General features: G+C 32.1%; 1 protein-coding gene across 1 annotated transcript in view; it reads right to left on the bottom strand.

The window, feature by feature from the left end:
* Positions 1–26,797, bottom strand: part of Smp_166590 (hypothetical protein) — a gene marked incomplete at its 3' end in the record, with an annotated part of 58,994 nt that continues 32,197 nt past the window's right edge. The window contains exons 12-24 of the mRNA XM_018792818.1: positions 24,150–24,455; positions 21,696–21,896; positions 20,271–20,455; positions 20,119–20,215; positions 19,246–19,425; positions 15,830–16,155; positions 13,797–14,036; positions 12,050–12,220; positions 9,450–9,806; positions 7,741–7,960; positions 3,940–4,124; positions 1,385–1,870; positions 1–298 (exon numbers count right to left, since the gene is read on the bottom strand). Coding sequence (XP_018644335.1) covers positions 1–298; positions 1,385–1,870; positions 3,940–4,124; positions 7,741–7,960; positions 9,450–9,806; positions 12,050–12,220; positions 13,797–14,036; positions 15,830–16,155; positions 19,246–19,425; positions 20,119–20,215; positions 20,271–20,455; positions 21,696–21,896; positions 24,150–24,455 — 3,252 coding nt within the window. The remainder of the gene's footprint in view (positions 299–1,384; positions 1,871–3,939; positions 4,125–7,740; positions 7,961–9,449; positions 9,807–12,049; positions 12,221–13,796; positions 14,037–15,829; positions 16,156–19,245; positions 19,426–20,118; positions 20,216–20,270; positions 20,456–21,695; positions 21,897–24,149; positions 24,456–26,797) is intronic.

Genomic DNA, 26,797 nt, shown 5'->3' with positions numbered 1-26,797 from the left:
TTATTTTCGAAGCAATTTTGTTTCTTTATATACATCCTGAAAATATTTTAGACAAATCAATGTTCGATAAGCTGTTCGAATTTCTTTCTGTATTAATCTAATATCATCTGACTGAATGTTAGGGAATGACAAAATATCTTTTTGATTTTTGGATATATCATTTTCACTTGTGTTCATTTTAGAGAAAGATTGTAATAAATAATCCAAAAACAAATTAGTTGTAGACGTCATGTCCAGAAACGTATGAAAACGTCCATTGGTTAAATTTGATAACTTTTTCAGAAATAATATAGCAGTCCTAACAGAAAGTAATTGAACAAACGAAAATGAAAGATGATTTAAACAAAATACCGCTTAAGCTGGGTTTTTTTAATTAGCTTGGAGTAACTGATAATTAAGAATAACTGCGTATACATAGCAATTGGCTTTCGGTTTGGAGCTTGATATTATTCGTTTGCTAAATCTGGAACAATGACATTACTAATGTTTGTTTAAAACATTGTAAATGAGACTTCTTTACTATAGGATACCTCAAGATACTTTACACGACACAGGGGATTTATAGTAAGATAATTCATTCCTATCTTAAGTAGTTTCTTTGGTAAAGATTTTTTATAGGTTTCGTATATATTAGGTCAATTAGTTAGTTGAACTAACGAAATGTTATTACGATTTACTTTCCTCGAAAATATGAATCGATCGGTGCCGGACCACGACTATAAACTTGAAAGCACTGGAAGGCTGTTTCGTCCTAGTATCGGACTTCAATGCTCCCAAGTTTTCAAAAGTAGTCTAACATTGATCGGTTCATGATTTCATTGAAACTAAACATTCTTCACAACCCTATACTTAAAATTTATTTTCTGCTAACTAGTGGTTTGTGTCGTAATCATACCTCTTTATATACGTTTATTTCTTTAGTTTGATGACTGTATTGTCATATCAGGTTTTTGCTAATTAATTAGTTGCTGAACAAGTGCAAATTACTGATTATATACAGCATCACCAAAGGGACTATTCATTTAAATCATCATAGTAATGAGTAATTTCCCCTAATTTCTTCAATTTTTTGTTTACTAAATCCTTCCTAATTTCGACTCTTTATCGTTTCATTTGGCATGCAAAGTTAACTAAGTGCATTACTAAATTCAATTAGTATTGTTTGTTTGAATCTTCCCATTGATGTTTTTTTTGAAAATAGATGTGACAGGCCTTGGTTACACTGAGTTGATTATAGCCAGGGAACTTTGTAACCAATACTCTCCGGTAACTTTATGCACATTTCTACAAAAGCTAGAAACTCAATAAATAATCATTTCCATATTTCCTTAAACAAAATATAGAATCTACTGAGGAAGAATGTATTCACATAATATCAACTTACTGATCATTTGTATAGGAGATTGTGTGTATTGGTGGACATTTGTATAATTGTACCAATTTAGAAGCTTTTGTATGTTTGATTTTATCCCTTCTACTTGTGTTATTTAACGTTTTAGAGTTCTTTTGTATTTTTTTATTTTGTAAGTCAACATTACTGTCAGGATTGAAGTTCCAAACTTCATCAATATTTTTAATCAATGAAGAACAGCTAACATCCGGTTTACCATCTGTAATTAAATATATCCCTTTACTCATTTCATTGAAGTTTACATCATACATTTCTTTGATATTCGATGAATTCATAATTTGTAAATGATTTAAACCACACAAAATTGCTTCACCGGTACACGTACCACCTGTAGCCTTCAGTTGATCAATCCATGCAATAGCATCATGACAATAAACTTCATCTGCCATTACTACACCGGAAGCCTGCCACTCAAGTAATGTACTACTAAAACTAACCATATTGAAAAACACCTTGTTCCTATAAACAAATGAATATAAATGTGGTAAATTATATTTTCCTACCTTTAAGTTAGCATCATTCAACCAGCATTCTGATCACGAGCAACATGATAATCTACACTAAATCTTATTTGAAAAATCTAGCTTCTGAAGGTTATGTTTACTTAAAGTGTTATTGTAAAAGGAACTTTATTTATTTAGTGATCAGCTACAATGTCATAGACTTCTGAGGAAATATGAACTGCAAACCAGTATACAAAATTTTCAGGTAATAAATCAAGGGAAAAAAAACGGTATTCCAGTCAGGTAGTTATTTAAAACAACGTAGGACCTCGTACAATTGTGTATCGGGCCAATTCAACATGGGAAATTAGGACATAGATGGCTTGGGCGATGAAATAACAGTAATAGTAAAAAGGATATGGTCAGAAAATAAAAATGGATTCTCGGAATAAAATGCTTTAGTGTCTAGTACTATGTCACGCATACACGGATTATTCTGACTTTTGGACAGGTCGATCAATTTTTTCTTCTTCAGGGATTATCCACAGATATTTTGACCTTGTCACTTATTAGCCTACAAACTTGACTCCTTTTAGATGGGCGTATGTGTGTGCATCACTTACTCTATTTATCACTTCTTCGACTTGTTTTTCTTTCTGGCTATGAATAGTGAGTCATCATTTGTCGGATCAACTCAGCAAGTTTTCCTTCTCCGATTCGCTTCTGTCGTCTTAATGTTTGTCCGGATAAACAAATGTCTGAAGTGAATTCATCTGACTTAATTTGTATTTGGCTTCTTATTACTGAAGTCGCTCAAACAAGGTTAAACTATGTGTAATATACAGAATTACACGGAAGTTTTATGTTCATAGAACATTCATTCATTCAAATGGCAGTCAAATCACAAGCCATTGGAGGACATAAGATGGTATTAATACTTCAAATATAAGAATAAAAATAAACAGAATCAATGAATCTACATTATCTCAGTCTATTCTGAGGAATATCATCTATCATATGTAACGGTTGGCCAGGGTTATCACGTTGAACCTTACTCTGAAGCTGTTTACTTTTCTAGACGTTTTACATCAACGACTAATCACTTCATGGACTGATCCCATTCCATTGTTTGGTCGCTCATTTGCTCATTCCAATCTACCCCTTAACTAATAACTATTACTCCATTCTCTAAGCTTACAAATTTTTCAAATACTATTATTGCATATGCCAATATAAGAGGACATGTTTCTTACATAAATGACTCAATATGAAATGCCTTTAGAATTTTGAAGAATGTAATAAAAACAAGTTAAAATATGAGTAATTATCAGAATAGGGTTGTGGAAGATGGTGAATGCTATTGAGACCACGAAATGATCTAGGTTTCATAAGCATCACAACTTAATGGTGTATATCTAAGACCCCAACACTGTAGATAGATCCGAGGACCTTCGTTCTCACATGCGAACTCTTACACCCAAGGTCACTGAGCCACGATCAAGTGATAAACAAGTCTGACTTCAATTATCCCATGATATTGTGCGACCATTACCTATTGTCTCCGGTGGCTCCTTCCCTCGTGTGGGAGATCGAAGTTGACCGGTTCGATTCATGAAGACGAGGTCATGGATGTTCACTGCTGAAGAGTCCCATGTTAAGACTAAGAAGCTATCTGGTGCTGCTTGATTTTCAGTGGTTTATCGACTTCTATCTCTTAGTGATTTCAACAGTATAAATAATAACAGAGAGAAAGTTAGGATTTTAGTTATTGATCCTTTGGTCAAATAAGTCAGCTTAACAATATCAAAAATTCATGAAACTGAACCTAATTACTAATTCAATCCGATACTAGTTTTAGAGTCATTGTAAGTTAGAAAGTAGTCTAGGTTTTTAAGCTCTAATATCTATTAGTATGCACATCCGCCTGAAATGGGATCTAACTCGAAATTTCCCAATGTTGCAGCTACTTGGATATTATATAATCTACTCAGTTGGATTCTAATGGTTGGTAAACACTATGATAAGCCCAATTAACACCAAGAACTTGTAGTTACGACGTCAGAAAAAGACATTAATGAAACTTACTTGTGTAATTGTTCCCATATTAAAAGCTTCAGATACGTTTTTATTTCATTCAAATGAGCATCCATTGAGCCAGATGTATCAATCAAAATGACTATACATTCTTCACATATAAGACCAAAATACTTCCTCGATCCTGTAGTTAACCATTCGTAACGTTTGATATAGCGTTTTAATGCTTTAGCTACCTAGATAACGTTTTGTATTTGTTTTGAAAATAGCCATAAAAATATATATGAACAGTAAGGATGCATAAACATTATTTGTGAACTTCGAATCAGAGCAAATAATATATTTTAATTATTTTGTAAACTTCATGAATGCATCATAATTTTATTTTTTTTTTAACGGGTACAGTTAGATTAGTTTTAATAATAACAAAGCTGCACGGCAACTTTTGTAACCCACCATTCTCTTGAATTTACTATGTTATTTAATGTGATCTCTTTTGGATTTTAAGCTGTTTTGTAAACTGAACTGTCATTCAGTAACCATTATATTTGGACCTATAACAGCCAACCATAATTTGGATAGGTAAATATACTGTTCGTTTGTAATCCTATGTTTATTTTGTCAGATATAGTTATTTTATCATAAATCTCTGGGGTCTATTTACAATCAACTAGTGAATACAAAGCAGAAAAAGCTGTCATCTCTAAATTCCACTGTAAATGACCAAATAATTGTAATTGTACATTTACTTGAATCAACAATTTTAATGAATTTCATGTTCTTAATATTGTTTAGGGTTTTAGCGGTTTTATTTATTGTTTAAATTAGGTTGATTGATAGGTGTATCTGAAGATGGGATAATAAATGTATTTTGGCTATCATCAATAAGAATGATTTAAAATATTTTAGAAGTGAACTTTGCATTAACAAATGAGGTAAATCTAAATTATTCATCTAAATGATTAGAGACTACGCCACCTAGTTATGAAATCTGAAATGAATTTATCTCTTTGTTGACATAAATCTGTTTGCAGAGTATATGTGATCTATTTCAGTCTTCTGTTTCTTTTATAATTCAGTAATATGTTGATTTTTACAGTCTTGAAAATTTGTTTCTTGAAATTGCATAGACTGCAGTAAATCTCAGTATACATTTTTTTAGATTTACCGAAACAACTCACCCGAGAACGGATAGATCTAAAGATTGTGATTGCCTCTTGGAATAGTTATGGATAAAAATATGTAAATAATAAGGGGTTCTACAACAAAGAATGACTTTGCTGATATCCCAAACTAATCTGTTTTGGACAGTTATTTAAAGCTTGGGAGCTCTGGAAAGCCGCTTCATCCTGGTATCAAAATCCTCGGCAGTGTGCTCCCGCGAATCGACTACCGAGAATTGAACCCAGAACCTACGGTCTCGCAAGTGAACGCCTAACTTTTGAACCCTGAGCCTGTATAAGTCTAACTCCAACGAATTCACTATACTGAGCTACCATTTATTGTCTTCGATGGGTAACTAACTTCCTCACATCCGATGACTAGTTTATGTGAGACTCACATTCAAGGTTATAACCTAAACAACAAAATTCAAATATCAACCCATACTGGCAGAAAATGACAGTTCAATATGGTCGAATCGGTAGAATATTTATCAATTAATAAAACTATTAGTTCAACTAATAAAGTACGAGGAAGAAAATAAGTCCTAGTTACAATAAGTGGTATAGTTATTATACTTATATCTCACAAATATAGTCCCAAAGAAACATACGAATTAGACTGATTACTAGAAAAAATAAGCGGGTCATTTGAAGTGTCATAAAGCAAAATTCTCAGTTAGTTTTAAAAGAGCTACCTTTATTTCTAAGTGACTTTATTTAAATTTATTGGTTAAGTTTCAAAATTATGTTTTCCAGTGGTCAGATATGAAAAAGTTTGGGATCGGGAAATAATGGATAACGGTGGGACGTTTATAACAGTCAATCCTGACTTCTAGTCGGAATGAAAACAGAAAGGCTTATAGCTAGAACAACCTTAAATAAAACGGAATTTACCACTCGTCACTCACTGTTAATCACCATGAAATATAATCAACTGATGAGCCGAGTTATTTCATTACATAAATATTGTTATATTTTTGTTGATATGTTATTCTAAACCTATTTAGTATGGGGATCAAAATTAATGAGGATTTTGAAGTCACTTAATGCTATTGTGTAAGTTTTACAATGATTTTTCTCGTGATGATAACTCTAAATGTGTCAGAAAAATTCCACTTCATGTCATTTGAATAGTATTCTATTAAATTGTTAAATTAGTTTTTTGAGTACAATGGCTATATTAATCTTTTGTTGTTGTTGTTGTTGTTATAACACGACGAACCGATGTAATTTAGAGAACTATCGGATACAATGTGTAATTCTTTCAAGTAATATTTGCTTCACTCAATAGTACGTTTTTGCAAGAAGGAATTCTCAGCAATATTTATGAGATATTGCAACTAGTTTCTGTTCAACACATATTTAAGTTGTAGTTAGTCAATAAAAAGAATGTCTTTTAATAGTCAGTATGTCACTTATCTTGGGTCTACAAATTGTTCCACCGGTTTTTCCGGTAAAAAATCTTTGATTCATGATATATCGGATGGATGGATTCCAATATAATTGTCATTCGTACCTCGAAAGAACAGATTAGGGGGAAAATATGCTAATGACTATGGTGTTTACGTTCACCTTTACTAGTAATTAACATCTCAATAACTTGTAAGCTATTCATGAAAATACGTCAATATATACGGTTAGTATTCAAAATATTTCGTTAAAGCAAATCTAAAATAGGATAGTTTATTCTAGAATCTGTACAAATGGAAAATAGATGCTCCAAACGTTTGCATTATTGAAGAGTTCTAGACTAGAATGAGACATTCATTCAGTCATCTTTAGTTTTCAGTGGTTCTTCAGATAATGTCTGTTCACGATGAAAATTGTTTCCAATAACCACGTTTTCCGTAAAAAATTAGTTACGAGTATTTGATCATAATTTCAGGATGTGTGTATCACATGTGTCAGTTATTTGATCACAAGAATTATACTTACTTACTTACAGGCGTAAGTAAGTAAGATCATTAATGATAGCAAAAAATGAATAAAGATCTAATTCCTGATAACAAATGTATAATTAAGAAGTCAGGTAGGTTGTGTGAAAAATCAATTTCACATTGTATATTTTGTTTTCTCCTTTTTACAGTAATAAGGTACTTTAAGTTTCATGCACATCAATATTTTATGTTAACAGAGGATCAGTAAAATTAATTCCTATCTTGATGGATTTGTGTATTTCTTTATTTTAACTTACAAAATTTGACTTTCTACAAGTTACCTAGAGAAGTCTAGTTGACCTTAATTATTTTTTTAAGTTTAAGCTAGAGTTTAATGAATGGAGGTCAACATTCTCAACAAGCAGATTTACGGCTACTGATAAAATTGAAGAAATGATCGGAAGAGTGAAATAATTGTAAGAAATTTGTAGTGTTTTTTTAATGACATTTATGCTCACATTTCTAACCAAATATTATACTGGGGTTTGTATAATAGACTGATTTTATCTAGAAAACTATGGAAAACTAGAGAATACAAGACAGTTCTTGTGTCCAAGTTTAGGACTCCTCAACAGTGCTCACCCATAACACAACATGAAATCCCACCCAAGATCTTTAGAAGTAGCCGGGAGAATGTGATTTTTCGATCGCCGAGTTGAAATCTTTGTAAACCACTTGATTAAAAAAATCTTACAGCTTAAAAGAAATAATTCTCTGCATGTATATATATAGTCACATAATTTTAAACTGACCTCTTGTTCAAAAGCTTCTAGTTCATCCAAAGTATACTGAAGATGTCGAAGAGTCCCAGCCACGTTTACAAGAGGAAATAACCCGCTACAATAGCGTGCATGAACCATAGTTCGAGTGGAATTAACAAAAGACATTTCATGTTTACAATCCATTCCAGATGTGAGACGCGTTAAATTAAGTCCCAAACTACGAATACTGTATTTACGTAACCATTCACGACTCGTAAGCTTCCCAAAATCAACGTAACAAATAAAAATATAGATTGACTAGTGGACTTATTTTATTCAATTAGTACATACTGGTTTTGATCAAAAATAACCATAAAAAAACTCAGAATATGAACGATTCCGTTTACATGTGTGACATTGAAAGGAGTGTGAATCTTGTGATAATTTATTATTAATGAAGACCATAGGCAAATTAGCTACACAGCTAGTCAGCAATATTTTTATTTTTGATATGGTTAAAGTAATTTAAAGAAATCTGCTAAAAAATGGATATCATATAGATTGTAATATTTCAATTAAGTATTTCCTAGATTAGAATGACTTTGAAGAGAAGGAATAAAAACAGCTGTAGTAAAAACTGATTATATATATATATACCTTGGGATAGAGATGAACTAGAAAGCGGCACCTATCACTTCAAACTGTAAAGAGAAATTTACTATACTATTGGGTTGAGATGGCCATTACTTGTTCAGAGGATATTTCGTCATGGAATTGTGTGTATTAAACAAGTGGTACCTGCTTTTGCTTAAAACTTCACACACAAAATATAGAGTTGTAAACTCCGATGCTTCACAAATCTGCGGAAAGAGCAGCCCATGAGAAATATAAAAAAAAAGCGATTTCAATAATATCTAGGTTAATGTGATAAACCATGAACCCTGACTTGAATCCAACTGAACACAGTGAGTAAGTACAGGTTTGTGTTCTCAGTTTTGATAAGTATTCGCGGCATAGTGGTCAAAAATATGAACTGGGCATACGAATCAAAGTTAATGATGTTGTTTGCTCATATCCGACCTAGTAAACCTTAACTATCGAATAAGGATAGTTGGCGTTAAGCATCTGCTCAAGAAAAGACAGCTGGATTGTAATCTAAAATTATAGTTAATGCATGACAATTAAATGTTTAGATAACCAAGCTGCAAGTTTAGGTGTATAAAATCATAGTCAATATTTTTGCAGTTCAAAATATTTCGGATTATGTTTCATGTCTTGAGCATCAATACTAGCGTTTTAATATGTATTGTTTGATGTAAATGCTCAGTTATTCAATGGGATGGTAGTGTTTCAGTTACTGTATTCGAATATAATGGTAAAATAGTTCACAAGTCCAAATGTTATCATCAGTTAGATAACTCTCAGTATTGTATCAATTAGTTCTTAGACTCAACCTAATAAATACTGACTTTGGGAAATAAAATGTAGAACCATTTGAAGCTAAACAATAGAATTATTTTTCTACTGATATATGGACAAAACCGTCATCAAATCTGTGACAATGAAAAAATATAAACTTGTATGGAGCGTATTTCTAGGAAGGAGAATAAAGTTAACTAGGACAGCATCGGCAAGCAGAATTTGCTACATACCATTTGCATATGGAGAAATTTCACTAACCATCAAGTAAAAATGTAACTACTACTAAACTGTGATAGTAAAAATATTCTAACTCATATATAGTCAAAAGATGAAGCAACTATTCAAAAGTACATACTCTTTCTTCATCTGTGGGTATTTGACAGTTGAATCGTTTAATTTGAATTGGTTTTGCTAGGATATTCGATTTTTTTCTCCCAGAAACTTTACTTTTCATAGGATTGGGTCGTATCCTGTCGGTATTATTGGCTTCTTGATACCATGTCAAAGCTTTTGGATGTGAATCATTATCAGTGGTAATACTTTTCATTTTTGCGTCAATGGCTTCTTTTCTAGCCAATGTCAATAAGTTCAAACGTGGTTCAATTTGATTTGAAGGATCCAACCCACCCAATAATTGATTAGCCGTACTAACACTCTTTGAAACTATGCTTTTATCAGACTTATTCCAATCAGCTCTAAGTATTTCAATATCGTTTAAAGAATAAAAGCATCCGATTATTACAAAATTACATTAACATGAAAATAAACGGAAGTTGAGTCGTTGGCTTAAAATAAATGCATTTTTAAATGCTTCAGAAATAGAGCGTTAGTTTTATGACTTATCAGCTGTGTTAGTGGTAACTTAAAGCTGTGGGAATTTAGTGACAGATATTATGGTGAACAAAGCAGACAATGGTCATGGAAAATTAAAAGTAACCATTGTAGAATGTAATTTAATATTATTTGTAATTTTGATTTAACAAGAATTTGTTAGTGTGATAGTATTTTCAGAATGGATTAAAAATATGGATCGGAAATATCTTATTTCAGAGCACAAGATTTACAGTTATCACTGAATATTAATCGATATCATATTGTCTAACCTTTACTGATAACAGAATCTTGCCAATCAATTTTCAATATTGCAACCAGTGAGTGGACCGCGATATGAACTTCCCTCGATGTTAAGTGTTTCGAAGCGATTGATAGAAAGCCCTAAGCTTAGATTTCATGCTAGGAATAAGAGCTAGACACGAGGACATTAATTTATGTAAAATAAGAGAATAAATTAAATATCTCAATCTCACAGCTGGCCAGTAGCTGCTTGTATGGCTAACTAATAATTTTTCCATAGTACTGGAAAACATGGGTTTGATTCTAACAGAGTGAAGCAGTCCCTTCTGGATTGTGGGTAATTTTAACGAAAAGATGCACACTATCACAAAATTCGGATCTCGATCGTTTTGAACCATGCATTATCAAGCAGAAGGTCCAATAATCTCAACTTTTCTTTATCCCATTTACATTTAGTTCATTTATTCTGTTATAAACCAAGATTCAATTAATAAATAATCCGATGACTTGTAAAATAATATATATAGGCTTTAAGGCACAAACTGACCATGATTATCTAAAATAAAATTCATTGAACAATTTGGAATGGTTTAATAACTATTCTATTACTCAATTTTTTTATACTGTATCTCCAGGGATCTGAAGGGTTTAGGTTTGATGGGCCGTGGGTACCCCTTTTAGAGGAGTCTTATGGTGTAATTTGACGGGTGTCCAATGCTCTCAATTTGTCATTGGTTACTCAGCCAATGTTATACCACAATGAAATCATCTTCAAGTAAAATTACTCTCCATATATCTCTCAACCAAAAGATTATTTATTTGATAGAAAGATAATGTCTTAATTATCCTTCAGGTTAGAAACGAAACCACCGAATAAAGTCCATGTCAAAAATTATTAACAGAACTTGTAATTACTAACTTTTTATTTCCAGTCCAGATGTATTTCAACTTTCGTTGTTATCCCCTAATAATATCACGAGAAGTATATTATGTTCCAATGTTCTGTTTCAAAATTAATTTATTCCCTCTTTGTATATCTTGTTTTTGAGCCATATTCTATTCGATTAGTAATTTTTTTTACTCTTATCAATACTTGTATTATTTCTACTCTTTTGTAAAATTTGTTGATTTCATTTAACCTTTCTGATGTAGCTTGGACGTTTGAGCTGATGCATATTTGTATCAGATCTTAGGTTGATTATAATTGACTGAAGTATTTTATGAATGTTGTTTAATTTTACAAATAACACCATATAACTAATTTATGATAATCGGACTAATGTCATAGAGATCATTAGTTGTTTTACAAAGTAAAGGTTGTATAATGATAAGTCTTAACTTCATTAGTTAGTGATTTTTCTGGAAACTTTAGGGAGACTATAATTTATAGACGAATCAATCAGATTTAAGATGGCGAGTCTTTGATTCTGGCGTGAAATCCATTCATTCATAAGGGAAAATAGTATTTTGATATTATAGCTGGCGTCAGTTCGTGATAAAAACCCTGATTCCTTACCCCAACTGCTAACTTTAAATTCCGATTCTGATTTTTCACATTAATATCTAACCCTCTTTAGACACCAGTAGGTTGATGAATTTTCTTGAGGTTAGCTTGGTGTCACTCAAAGGTTGTCCATAAATTCGTTTCTGTAAAGCTTAATTCTACAGCCATATGTAAGTGAATTGCTTTGTTAAGTATACGCATTATTAGCCAGTTTTATTTTCATATCCCTATTCGTTTTAGGAATGAACATTATCCATTTATTTTTCATGAGGAGCTGTTACTTATTCTCTTTTTAATGATTCATATTATTGAACACTTATTTTTAAAATGTATCTTTTGATTTATTCAGACTTAACTTACTCTGATCCAACTCGTTTATCTGTGATTGATGCTACAAGTAACTGAGCTTGTTTTGAATAGCTGACTGCTTCGTCTATTTCATCCAATAGAACGCGAACATCATCACTTTCTATGATACCATTCTCACGAAACCAATGAAAACGTCCATTTGGAGTTGAATGGGCTATTTCACTAAAGGAAGTCGTATGATAAAATATAAAGCAGTAATATAGAAAATTAAAATAATCCATTTAATCAAGGTGGATTCTTTCTGAATAAACTGTTGTGCGCTATTAAAGTCCTATGTTGTCCAAAAAATGAAGGTATAATATACTAAATTAATACATCCTATCATCAGTATTCAATGTACGAATATTCAAATTTGGTTTGAAAGTGTATATTATAACCTAGTATAGTTAACCTGGTATAAGTTAATTATATCAACTTATTACTTTAATGATATCAGACGTTCTAATTAAGCATTTCCTACACTTCATGTCGTTTAATTTCAACGACTATTTAGACAGTTTGAATTCAATATTATGTAAACTCATTTTACTCTTTCAAATATCTTTGTTGATTATCAGTTTACAAATTACACTTGACGAAATGGGTTTTCCCATGCATTGAAACAATAAAGCATTTCATAAAGGAAAGTATTGAGTTTCCAACCTGCTACGAAAAATATTGAGCAAGCAGATCGAATCACCAGTACATATATTTATGACCCAGAGCTTTACCGATCGACAATAGTGTTATAAGTTCAACTTAGTTATCGAGATAATCACAGGATCTTCATGAGTAATGTTAGAAGTTTTAGCATAAAATGCTTAGCCAGGGATTTTCGTTTTAGTAAGAGGATAGGAAAATTAGAGAGACGGCAATTAACTAGCGGGATATCAATCCATGATAACCTTAATTCATAAGTTGAAGTTTTCAAAGGCTGATGAAAGGTGTAAAGAAAACATTTTAGTTAAAGTTTTCGAGTCAGCCATCCTCAGTTTATCAGCCTGTTCTAGCATTCAAAACTTGTTTGTTAACTGGGTTTGAATTTTATCGCAGTCAATAAATTAATCTATTAACCTAGAGTAGATATCATCCCTAGTTTTCACTTGTCATACATATTTTGTTCTTTAAAAAGTTAAAACTATCCAAAGCTGAGCATTTAATTTATACTACCAGTTCATTTTAAGGAATTTTGAGACGTCATCGAGTAGGAGCTGTTATGCAGATTTCTGTTGACTTTCTGATATACAAAGAATTTTAATATCCCAGAGAAGAATTCAGTTCAAGTTTTGGGTGCATGTGCAAAATGTTTTCTTCCCGTAAAAAATTTGTTGCTTAAATCCCTAGCTTAGCTTCGGAATAGACTTTCCGAAGTTCTAGTGAAAATAATTAACTTGTAGGATTAATCAACTTGATAGTGAGACAGTCACTGATGGGACAAAATAAGAATCAAGCATTACGGAATTCCGAGTCAGTGGTTTAAAGGTATCTAGTTAATCACGAAAACTGATTATTCTGAAGTGGCTTCCCTGTGAGTTCGTCGGTGCTCACTCCTAAGGAATCATAAACCAAGATGATATAACCGTTTTGTGTTTTTTTATTTTTAATGGTTGCCCGGATAATTTTAGTTTGAGATTAAAATGACCTTCAGGCGTTTTACTTAAAAATGAAGAAAGTTGCAATTATTCCTCTATTGACTTTTTTACGTGATAGTTAAAGTTACATTGAATAACAAATTAAACGACAATAATCTCCGATTTACCGTAAAGAATTTGCAGTTTCTGTAATATTTGCATAACGACATGGAAAGTGTTTATCTGTAATGATGTTGTCTACATGGTATAATGCCACATGTACATCAGTATTTAAAAACGTACAACGTTTAGCTTCCAAATAAGATGAAATCACTTCACTGTCCTGATCAGGTATACCTGATGTAAATATATAAATTCCTAAGTGTGATTCAAACAAATCTTTTTCCGACTGACTTTCGAACACTAATCTACGAATACAACAATAAAAATGAAAAACAAAACAAAACCAACAAATAAAAGCGTTGTTTTATTAGCTTTGCTAGACAAAAATGATGATGGAATTCGACAAAAACGATGATATAATGATACGGCTAAAACCAAAGTTATCAACACTATTAGTAAAACAGATTAAGTATTGTTTCTATCACGGAAACGGAGAACATATTGCTGCGTTATTTCGACCGATCTACGTCCTTGACAGGTTTCCAACTTGCATACAGTAAAATAAAGCAAGAAATATCTCTGGCCTATTTTCCAATTTTCTTCCACACTAGCTATCATAGTATACAAGGTTGTTGACTCTAACATGCAACCGGGCTACATATACCAACTGATCAATACATGTTGACTGAAGTGATGTTTTATTGTTGACTGCAGTTTTCAGAAAAATATTAATACCATATCAACTAAGTTCTTTGGTACTGCGTCCGATTTTGTTTCATATCAAACTTCCGGGTATAGTCAGTAGAAATCTACTGACCTAGATTTTGAGCTTCGATCCTTTATTTACAGATGAATTCATTTCAGTTTCTTAATCGATACAAATTCTGCCTCATTGGAGGGCAGCTATTTGAAGAACTCAAAAAAAACATTACTCAGTGAAATTTATATTTGAAGTAATTTCAACGATTAAAATTTTGTTCGAACACGTTTACTGGACTAAACGCTGCAATTATGAATTATGTATTCTATATTTTCGGCGCCTGATTTCTGTAAAACTATTTGTTTAAATCTTGACGAATATTCGTATGTTGTGATAAAGCACGCAAGGGAATCATCTGAACGTTTTGTTCCATACTTCCACGAGTATTTATCGTTCATTGATGAAAATAATAAACGTATATTTTATGTGGCTAACTACTATTTACATTTTTGTGCGTTATTAGTTAAATGGTTTTCTAGAAATCATTTGTTCTGACATGGAATGATAAACAATGTAACCACATCTCTAAAAATAGATGACTGTAGATAAGATGGACATACTTCTTATCAAGTTCTTAATTGAGCATTTAATTCAATAATGTAATCAGATCGCGTCAATTATTGAGCTTCTGAATTTTCTTTTTATCCTTTGTTTTACTTTATTCGTGTTGGTAGAGATGAGATAATTTTCATCAACTTCGAGTGATGAATAAAATATCACCAGATTGTTTCCATCAATAGAATATGTTTAAAATGGTAAGAAAGACGTTTTTGTGTGGTCACAATCTGTATTAATTAACAATAAACAACTCTCAGTGAAAATTAATCTAGTCAGATTGCAACTACTAATCAATATAGGAATGAACACACACAGAAATTCTTCAACAGATGATAATTATTATAAACTTTTGTTCCATGATTCTGGCTGTAGTAGATCAGATAGGATCGATCACTATTAATAAAATATTGTTGTAAAGAATAATAAATCTTATAAGATAATTCTCTTGAACCAGTCATTAAATAGTAACCTGTTTGTTCAGCATAGATATTATTAAGCAAAGATGGTGTGGAGTATTGAATTCCAACTAACTAACGCGCAAGTTGTGAAAACTAAAGATACTGATTCATATCCCCAGTGGGTTTATGTAAGTGAACTCCGGATGCGTATCTATATACCAGCCTGTAGGACTGTCCAGTGTTCTCCGGTTTTGAACGGTTATTTAGCTGACATCAAGTTGTGACAAAATCCATCTTTAACTGACATAATTTTCTTTAGAAAATAAAAACGTTTTTGTTTAATTATACATTAATTATATCCGAATTGTATACACAAACCAACCTCAAAGCACTTAACAAATTACGACTGCCATTGCAATTGTGCGTTTTAAACCAATCCCATGAAGCTTGTAAAGTGTTAACATTCACATCAATTAAATTCGATTGGTAAGCCATAGAATTCGAACCAAATATTATTAAATTAAATTTAGATTTTGTTGAAATTTGTTCTTCGAGTAAATGACGTAGACAATAGTGTATATGAACCATATAGATAGTATTATACTCTGACAAATCAGTTAAAATGATTACATTCGGTTCTATAAGGGTACCAAAGTATCCACGACTTTTTTGAGTCAACCAATGAATTCGTTTTTCTAATAATCCAACCTTAGTTAAAAGTAATAAAAACAAAACGAATAAGGAAGATAATATAAATGAGGTTTATGCACATTTAATTAATCTACCTAAATAGAAACTAAAATAATATTAATCATTCGTTTTTGAATTTTCCTAATAATCGGTGTAAAAAGTGAATATTTCACTGTAAAAGTTTAATCATAGTGATTTATGATTATTTGTTATCCAGCGTGGTTTTCTTATTCTTTGTGTGTACTTTATTGTTCTTTATTTCCGCTTACCTTTTAATTTGTCCGGTTGACCTTTTATTTTTATATATAAATGTTCTTAACAAGTACATTACGTGTGATCAGATAGTTCAAAATGTATCGTACAAATATATTACATAATTCTAATAACCTTCGTCTTCTCACTGCATTATCGAAATTTATCAAAGGGACTAATTTACTTAGTATTGTTTGTTTGGATCTTCCCATTGATGTTTTTAGGACTGCAACTGGTCAGTCTCTAATTGGCATATGTGCATACTGTGCGTATTGCCTCAATATAGCAAGTGGCTATCAGGACTCAGTGGCCGAGTGGATAACGCGATGGCGTTTGAAGCGAAAGGCACTGGGTTCGAGTCCCAGAGTGAACATCAACTCTGAGATGCAGGCACATCCAGCTCACGAGTCCCAAATAGGACGAAACGCGCGTCCTCGATTCCACTGCTAGTCACTATCCATCTTTGCTTATCAAAGGGACTGTTTTAAATTGTTTTAGTATATCAAAAGTGTTCATTGGATAAGGCATATAGGTAAGTAATGCCTAAAAAGAAAAATCCAAATAGAATTTGTTATAATTCTAATTTATTCGACTAGTGTTTAACGCAGTATAGTAGACTCACGGTAAAATGATAAAATATTGTACATTGAATTCGTGAGTCGTAGGATATCTAAACAAACCAGTATTCATTTTGATAGTCAATAAGATCTAGTGTTTTCTGATATTTACTAGGAATTAGTATTTTCATTCCTCAAGAGATCACTACTATTTCAGAGATTTAAAAGTAGGTCACATAGTGCGACAGTCTAAACGTTATCTCTAGGTGGTATGTCTAGATAATCGTTAGCCAATAAACTACTTTTCGTGATTTATAATAAATCCTTAACTACTTTATATGTGCATGAGGTGACTAAATCACCACCTTGTTAATAATTACTCCTGCTGACAAGTGAACAGCTTCAATATGAATTTCTCGATACTTCGTTAGGAAACCATTAGTAGTAGAATCAGCCATGTTAAGAGCAGGACAGTAACTCAACAATAATTCAGGTTGAAAATCGCGCTGCATCACGAGGTGATCGGAGTTGAAAATATGACTTATATTGGACCCCGAATTATTGATTTAAAGATGTCTTGCATGTTACTGTTAACTGCTCTCTGATATCTGTCGGTAAATTTAAATTACAGTACCTATTTGTAGATCCATTTAGAGACTATAGTCGTTCTTCTGTGATACTTTTTATTCCAATTGAATTTTCATGAATATCATATCAATTTTCTGTTTACATTAAAAAAAACCAAGTATGGTGTGAACTTCTCAAAGAAAAGCCTCTCAAAAAAGAGGGTTATATATTTGCTTTATTTCAAGCAATATCATGATTTTTTTCAACAACGAGAAATCATTTGTCATCAATTGTCAGTTGAACCTGAAATAGTTTGTATCGTATAGACCATAGTTAAAAATAAGAATAATCATTGTCTGGTGCCAATGGACAAGGAAATATACTTTAAAATTATTAGTTATTTGACAATGTCACTTGATATTGTTTACTTGAATCTTACCGTTGATATTTAGGACTGTAATTGATCAGTCTCTTATTAGCATATGTGCATACTGTGCGTATTTCCTCGATATTGCCCTAATTCAAAAGCATTCTAAGCAAAGATGGATAGTGGCTAGCAGTGATAATGTGATAGTGTGTTGATGCGAACGGTACTGGGTTAGAGTCCCAGAGTGAACATCAACTCTGAGATGCAGGGACATCCAGCTGACGAGTCCCAAATAGGACGAAACGCGCGTCCTGGATTCCACTGCTAACCACTATCCATCTTTGCTTATTTGATGATGTTTTCTTAATTAAATTTAAAGAAGCAATTTCCTTAACATACGGCAATATCCTCTGGATAGTTGTTCAAAGCTAGTGAAAAACTAACATTTTTATGGTCTTATTATATTAAAAAATAAGTATGATCAGTAAACTAACGATACTTTAAACTAATTCACTGTCACTAATGTCTTTCTATGTTGGTTTACATCGAATTCCTTTGAAAATAGGCTTGTAACTAACAAACTAAGACTCGGAATCAATCCATGAAGTCACTGACTGTTGACTTGTTCCCTGTAAAAAAGCCTAAATCTCCAGGTTTGGTCTCGCATAATAATCGTGACCAGAAGCTAAAGATCAGTGGTGACATCGATGAACATTGATTACAGTAGCGTAAATGAATTAATTCACAGCATCCTTTCAAATTTTCAGCTTTAACATTATTTTGTGCATTTTATTTAGAAAAGTCTTAATTTTGACTTCAACCATATTTCATAAATTTAAGATTTTTTCACAACCCTAGATATAACTGCTAATTATTTACAATCCACCTCGTTAATTTCATGCCATCATGCCGATATGATGCGGTAACTTGCGTCGATGCACGTTTGTGACAGGTACTACATTGTTTATAACCCATCGATAAGCAGTCTCATGTCAGTTTGAAACTTGTGGCAAACATCTAATTCAAATCCATGGGAAAAATCGTCATTTTCACTAAATTCACATTATGTAATAACATTTTTTGCCGTTCCGTTGATACTACTACCGTTACAAAGCACTCAAATGACTTTGAAAGGATTAAATCGCTATTATAATCTGGTTTGGAATGTAACAAAAATTATAAATATTTTATGGATTAGTTATTTGGTGAACTGTGTATATCTTTGAATGGTCTTCAGGTAGTGATAAAATTTATAATGATATGAAATATAGTCAACAGCTGGCTTAGATTAAAGTAACTGAAATTAGATTATGGATTTATTTGTGTTATCCCTGCACACAAAATGGAGCAGTTTTCATTACTTACCAAATTTGTTATCTGTGTTTGGTATTTATATAATTCATTTGGATCAACATGAACATTTTTAATTGATCCATCAAGCCACCTAACTTGAACCATGCACTTTTCATGTATTTGAGCACTAACAGAGCGTTGAATTGATGGGATATAACCAACAACTTGTGAATATGCATTTGGTGCCAACATCTAAATGTGACAAATAATTTACATTTTAAGATCATATTTAACATGTTTGAACAATGACTTGAAAATGTTAAATATTCATAGGATACACTCATAGAATTTACTGAGATCAAAATTCATCTTTTTGCTTTGGCTGTTATCGGAAGTGACCGCAATTGAAAGAACCTGAATAATCCTTAGTAAGTAATTTAATGTGATGCTCATTACAATCAAAACAAGTACTAAAGACTCATCTGCTTTATTATATCAAGCCGTTAAATAAAAGTAACATGTATCTTAAGACTCGTAATATGATAAAGTTGTGGGGAAAGTGAAATATTATTGGGTCATAAGCGAACTATTCATCGAACTAGCCATTTCTATGCCAGAGGACTGATCACTAGACTCTGGATTGTTTAACGAATATCATCAAGGTCAGGAATGACTAACGCTGATTAATTAATCCATATCATTTCAGTGGCACACGCTGCATTCAGTCTCTTCTTGCATAATTCTACCCCTTTTATGCCTTAACAAAATGTTTACATAGTATGATTTTGTCCCGAGGTAGGATAGCCTAGTTATCACATCACATCAGGTCGTGCTAACAAATTGTCGCACGGTGTGAATTTGACTCAAGTTAACGTAAGCAACTAGTCACATCATTCCCGTACAACTCTTGTAAACTAAATATCTACAAACTGAAAAACAACTTACCTGAAATAAATTCAGTTTACGAGCTTTCAGCCCATGTTTATGTAACCAAACTTGAGAAGAAGTTGGTTGAAAAGGTTTCCATTGTCTACAACATTGTCTGGAATAAAGTAAAGTATCTGTTTACGAATTTTTGATATTTAATGAATACATACCTATGCAAATGATCCAACTGAAGTTTTCCATGCAGTAAACTGGTGTCAGTCGGTTGAGGTAGATAGTATACTGGTGAAGTACACATTGCATTGGATACCATGTTCACTTCATCGGTAGCTTGCTGAGCAATCGTAGACGAGCTCTCCATTTCTTGTCTTAGATGACCGACAACTTCAAGAACTTTCTAGGAATAAATAAAGTAATAAAAGTACAACTTGATTATGAAAATAATAAGATTACTGATCTATCTTCAATAGAACTGGAATTAGTTCTTTGTGGTAAAATTAAATAAATACGGAAATTCGTTTAGATGGATACTAATTAAAAGGAAACTTAAAAATACAACCAGCACAGTTTGTGAGAGATTCTGTGTTATTGTACAAGCTTGCATTCAAGAATGACTAAAGGATGGTGCATTAATGCGTAATAAATTTAGGTGAGAAATACTGAATTCTATACATGTTAGTTCGAATACCACTCAGTATAATCATCTACAAAATGTAATTTGATCATGGTCAAAAATTGAACTTGAAATGTACTACTTATTTTCTGTCGTACCGTAGAATTTTGGATATCTGTATTGTTATACTACATTGAGAATTAAAATTAAACCCGTCTTACAATATTAAGTCTTTAAATAATAGTCTCAGACTGCTACCTTTGCTTGCTATTCTTAAGTAATATGTGAATTTTTTTGCACATGCATCCCTACTGAATTAGACTGACAATATTTAAGTAATAATGTGGTAACTTTGCATGATTGCTTTCAATTTATTTTTGTGAATACGGTAAGCTTCAGTGGGGTGCAGGTTCGTCAAGCTGAAGTTTTATAGATGCAAATGACCACGAAATAAAATCTGTACGTAATGAAAGTTTTATTAGTATGTTGAAGCTTTTCAAAAGGGAAGAATAAAATATAGAACCTATGTCGATAATCATCAATAAAAACTCTGAATATTAGACTTCATGACAAAATGACCGCAACGTTACACCAGTATGCAGGAATGAGGATTTTGTATATCGGTTTCCTTTGATAACATCGATTATTGAGAGTTCACTTCAAGTTCAGAACACTGACTAATAATGATACCAGTTGATTAAGTGTATTTGCTTAAATAAACAATAACTATTAACCTGGATTACAAAGCGTTAAGTTAAAAGACAGCAAGCTTTCTGTTTCTCCATTCTTAGCACAGTTTCTAGAAAAAAGTGACCAATATAAAAGGCATTCGAATAATAAGCAGATAACTTGCTTGATTAATCGAAACCTGTGTTGTATCATAAGACTTCTGATTTGATGATGTTCATTTTTACACAGAAACAAAAGAATTCCAGTCTTTTGAAAAATTAAGTTATGATTATAGTCCAGTAACTTATGAAAGGAAGAAAATTTAAGGAACAATTATTTAATGTTTAACACTAACCTGTGCATCATTTATCTCTTTCAGAAGACGAGCGATTTCATCACTTGTATACACAGCCGATTCATTCTCAGTTAAATAACAATGATAGATGAAATCACTTTTTATTGTGGCCAGTTGAGCTAACAATTGATTAACTTCAGGATTACGACAATCATAAGCAACTAAATGTAGTCGAGGTGATGTGAGACCAGCAAATATTTGCTCTAAATATTGTTGAATAAATATAGCAGGTTGATCTGGGATACTACCACATACTATAATGATAACATCTAATTTGTTTTCTACCAAACATAATCATCTAAACAATCATATAAATAAATAACACTGTGAGTTAAAACATATATATTTTGCATTTCATGAGTTCTTGTACTAAAAGAATATATAAAGTCAACCTTTCAGTATATAGTACTCATTTTGACTATGTCTTTTGAACTCGGAACTTTTTCTAACAAACGATTCAAAAATGCCCGTTACTATTAATAAAGTAAATTTTATTTGAGTTAGAGCAATCACATATAATCATGCCAATTTTTATGCTAAAGTTTGTCACATATATGTAAACGTAAATTCCTATGTACTACATATTAATTGTGGACGAAAGCCTAATACATATTCTTTTCCTGTGAACTTCGTTCAAAACTCAGAATTAAATACAGAACATATATTGATTATCAAATGAGGATTAATTCCATATTTGATACTCATCGTTTCAGTCGGTCAATTAGTTATAATCAAAGATCCTGGAATATATGTGCATCATTTCATTTTAGTAAGGGACTGGTGATTATCATTTTCAATATTAGTATTCAATATAGACAAATATATAGTGTTTAATGAAGTATGTATGACTAGTCTGAACTTAGCTACCGAATTTGATGAAGGAGAGTATTTTTATTCAAAACACAACATTTAGTAATGACCATTAATTAAATAGGAAATTAAGAAATGCACTTTCATGGTACAGAAAATAAAATTGTTGCACCTGCTGATTTACATTATTTATTAGTTACTAAAGTATAAAATGCATGGGATCAAAATACTTTAGATGTATAAATGTGCAGATGATTTGATTTTTTATTTTTTTGATTTACAAGGAAACATATCTTCTGCCTCTACAGGAAGAGTGTAAAGGGTTTATGGAGATTGTTGAGTTAAATACTTTACCATTATAAGCTGACCTTAGTTAGGCAGCCACTGACAACACAAATTCACTGGATAGCTGTTTCGCCCTAACATGGAACTCCCCTGAAGTGCGTGTCCACGACCTTACCCGGGATCGAACTTACGACCTTCAGGTTTCTATGTGAGAACTTAACTTTTAGACTATTGAGTCTGTATTCGTTGTTTCACATTCGTAACTTTAATCAATTGGCGATGTTTTGCAATCACCTTTAAATGTCACTGGTGTTTAAATCCACTGGTCAACGCTTCACACTAGAACTCCGGAAATCAACTCTCGGCAGGATTTACTTGTGAGCACATAATTAAGTTACCCACTAATAAGGTTGGGAGATGGTGGTGAAACATTGCCAATTGATTAAAGTTAGAAGTGTAAGCTATTAAATACGGACTCAGTAGTCTAAATGTTAAGTCCCCTTAGTGGAACTTGAAGGTCGTGTGTTCGACTCCGCATAGGGTCGTGGATAAGCACTACTGGGAAGTCCCATACTAAGACGAAACAGTTTTTCAGTACTGTTTGGTTGTCACTGATTGTCCAAATATCATCAGTTTGTGACGTAAGTTATGAAATTCTGCAGAATTGCTTAAAAGCATTATGATGAATCTAAACTCATTTTAATCCTCAATTTTTCTATCTTCACTTTTTCTTAAAAATATGATTAACAAAGGCCAATTATTCAGCAATTTATTGTATAAGTCAAACAATTAATTTAGAAATAAACATCCAGAAAATTAAATCAAGTCTCTCATAAGTGTTTGAAAACAGTTCAAATGTCAACAAAGAGATTTGACTATTTCATAAACTAGTATACCAAAATCATTATTTTAAGAGTGATAATACTGTAAGCATTTAATAAGTAAGACGTTTAATGAACATGATACATATACTCCTTTCTATACCATTTATTTAAAAGATGTTTTTATTCCAAACCAACCATCTTTTTTTAATTGACTGGTTGAAAATTAAATGTGGATAGATTTATGACATAAGTAATATTCTAAAATTCAAAAGAAAAGAAAATTTCTGACATCACTCTAAAAGTATCTCAACAACTGTCGTTTAGTTATGGCGTTAATAGAAGGTATCAATCTTCCCTAAGCATAACTATATAGTTGAAAATTATTGATTAAAATGTTAGAAAAGCTTAAAACAGTTAACATAATTGAAAAAAAGCCAAATCAACAAATGAGGCAAGATGACTCCACTTTTTCAGGGCTTGGACATAAATCAATTCCATCTTTAAATTAATGCAGTGTTTTTAAAGAAAATCTTACATGTTTTATACCACTCAACAAATTTGATCCACCCATTGGTATTAGTTGTTCTCTAATAAAATACTTTAATTCATTTATGGCACGCGTATTTGCACACATTGGATATGGCCATAATGAATTAATATTTGTTCCATAACTTGCTACATATAGTGTCTTCAACCTGTCTGCAGTTATTTGTTCGTTGACTAATTCGATTAAATGTTCTTTAAATTGCTTATCCCTGTTGAAACCTAAGTTTGCATCTGAACTATCCAACAGAAGACCAATATTTTCTCCACGAATTAAACCAAATATTTTCTTTGTATCCTACATATTACAAAATAAACAGTTAATAAACAGATAACTGACATATGGGTTTTCCATAAATTGACTTGAAGAGCAACACGAAAAGTCCAATGGTTATGTTTTTGACTGTGATACTGAGTAAAGCAAGTTTGAAACCCGAATAAAACGTATGTAATAAACTTTTGTTTAAAAAATTTGAATGTTTTTTTTATTGGATTAGGATGTGAATTGATTCTACTAAATGAAGTTTTGAAGTGGAAAAAATAATACGCGGGACCAAACAAGAACCTAAAGAGATGATGCGATGTCCGAGCATCGATGCTGATTCACAACTTTCGATAAAAAACCCGGCTATTTGACAGCAAAGCAGAACAGAAAGGAGGAAAGTTTGTTTCACTAGCCGAATCATATGTGTTTGGATTCATATATATACATATACATACGTCCCTTAGGAAATTAAAGCTGTCTATAGTAAATGTCTCTTCCCTTGCAAAATAAAGTCATTACACAATATTTTGAGTATACAGGCTCATTTTGATATTTTTTGATTCAGCAGTGTAATGAGACGGTAAATGAATGCATAAATCTATCCGAATGAAACTGTTTTAGATTTTTACCACATATTTTTCAAACAATCAATAATAATACATTGTAGATACTGTACCAAGGAAACCATGCCTCCTTTGAATCAGGATTAAGGTTCTAATAGAATAATGCTGATGTTTATCTTTTGTTATTTTTCTCATAGCCAGAAGCTAAATAGAGTATCCAGGCGGACAGGAATCAAGCATATGCAGTATGAACATAAATTGCTACTGTTAAAACGGCTTCAAAACCATATCGACTAGATTATGGTTTCTATGAGATATTTTACCCAATCTCATTATGACTAGTTTAAGCACTGAGGCGATGTTTAAAAAGTGATGTGGACGGAACATTTGAAATATTCTGCTGTCATCTTCCAAATATCGTCTCTCAAAGCACAAAAGAAAAAGACGACATGATACTCTTCATATATGCATGGTATTTTGTTTTAATAACTTTCTAATAAATTTTCCGTTAGTGACATGATATGGTCAGCCAAAAGTAACCTAATGAGAAGGTCAATCGATGACCTGAAATACAGGTGCATCTCATTGGCTAAGAAATGGAATAATTTCCTGAGGGGTAGAGTTGTATATACATAAATGAGTATTTGTGCATGTTATTCATTAGCCCAGTATGCTTTCTAGCTCACTCTGATGTTCTCGTTCAAGTGGTCAGTTGGGGTAGTTGACGCGTAGTACATCATGTATCAGTGTCAGATTTCGGACACCGCCCATTACAATAAGATTTATGTACAAAAATCACATGGTATCTCTCCTCTTTAGATATAGCATATTTAACAAAAGAGGCAACGATCTTTGAATGATGTAAAATGTAAGGAAGTTTACTCAATATATTTTCATACACATATTCAGTAGAAAGCAAGTATGCATTTCAGCCAGAACTCTAGCGATAGCTATTTTTGTGAAATGTGGCCAGTAAGAGACAAACATTCACTGGTATTGTACAATAATTTGGAAATAAGGTTAGAGTTAACCGTTCAAGCTGATAAATAAATGCATATGGTGTCGTATGTTTGCAATGACTTGAAGTGAGACTAATTTTCAATGTTGTGACTTCAGACTAAATGCTGATTACTGCCATCGGTACGACTGTTTACTGTGACAGCGGAATAATTGCTTCTTGTTACTTGTTTCAACGGAACGAACGAGACTACACCGTTGACTCAAGGAAGAAAAAAGGACTGTGGATGTAGAATGATTTGTTCGCCATCCACGATAACCATAACGGTAATCATAAACTGCATACCACTTTTAATGTTTTAGTCAATAAATTTGAATACATTGAATTAGTAATTAGTTAATGATTCACTGTATGTTTTTTCAGTGATGACTATCATATTTGATGATAATTAAATCAGTCTACGTATCGAGTACGCACAGACAAAAAGCACGTTTAAAGTACTCTCATCTTAGGCTCAGTGGTTAACTCTAGTTTTCCTAATTTAAAACCTTACAAAGTTCAGGAATGGTAGGAGTAAAAAAGATTATATAGTTTTGTGATGGATTTTATTTCCCAGTCAAGTCACTTAGTTTATTGATTTCGCAAGTTCTATACACACATTGAATCATTAACTAATTACTAGTTCAATGTATTCAAATTTATTGACTAAAACATTAAAAGTGGTATGCAGTTTATGATTACCGTTATGGTTATCGTGGATGGCGAACAAATCATTCTACATCCACAGTCCTTTTTTCTTCCTTGAGTCAACGGTGTAGTCTCGTTCGTTCCGTTGAAACAAGTAACAAGAAGCA

The sequence above is a fragment of the Schistosoma mansoni genome, assembly GCF_000237925.1.
Source record: "Schistosoma mansoni, WGS project CABG00000000 data, supercontig 0111, strain Puerto Rico, whole genome shotgun sequence".
NCBI classification, from domain to species: domain Eukaryota; kingdom Metazoa; phylum Platyhelminthes; class Trematoda; order Strigeidida; family Schistosomatidae; genus Schistosoma; species Schistosoma mansoni.
The sequence above is the reverse complement of the archived record's forward strand: the minus strand, read 5'-3'. Positions and strand labels throughout refer to the sequence as shown.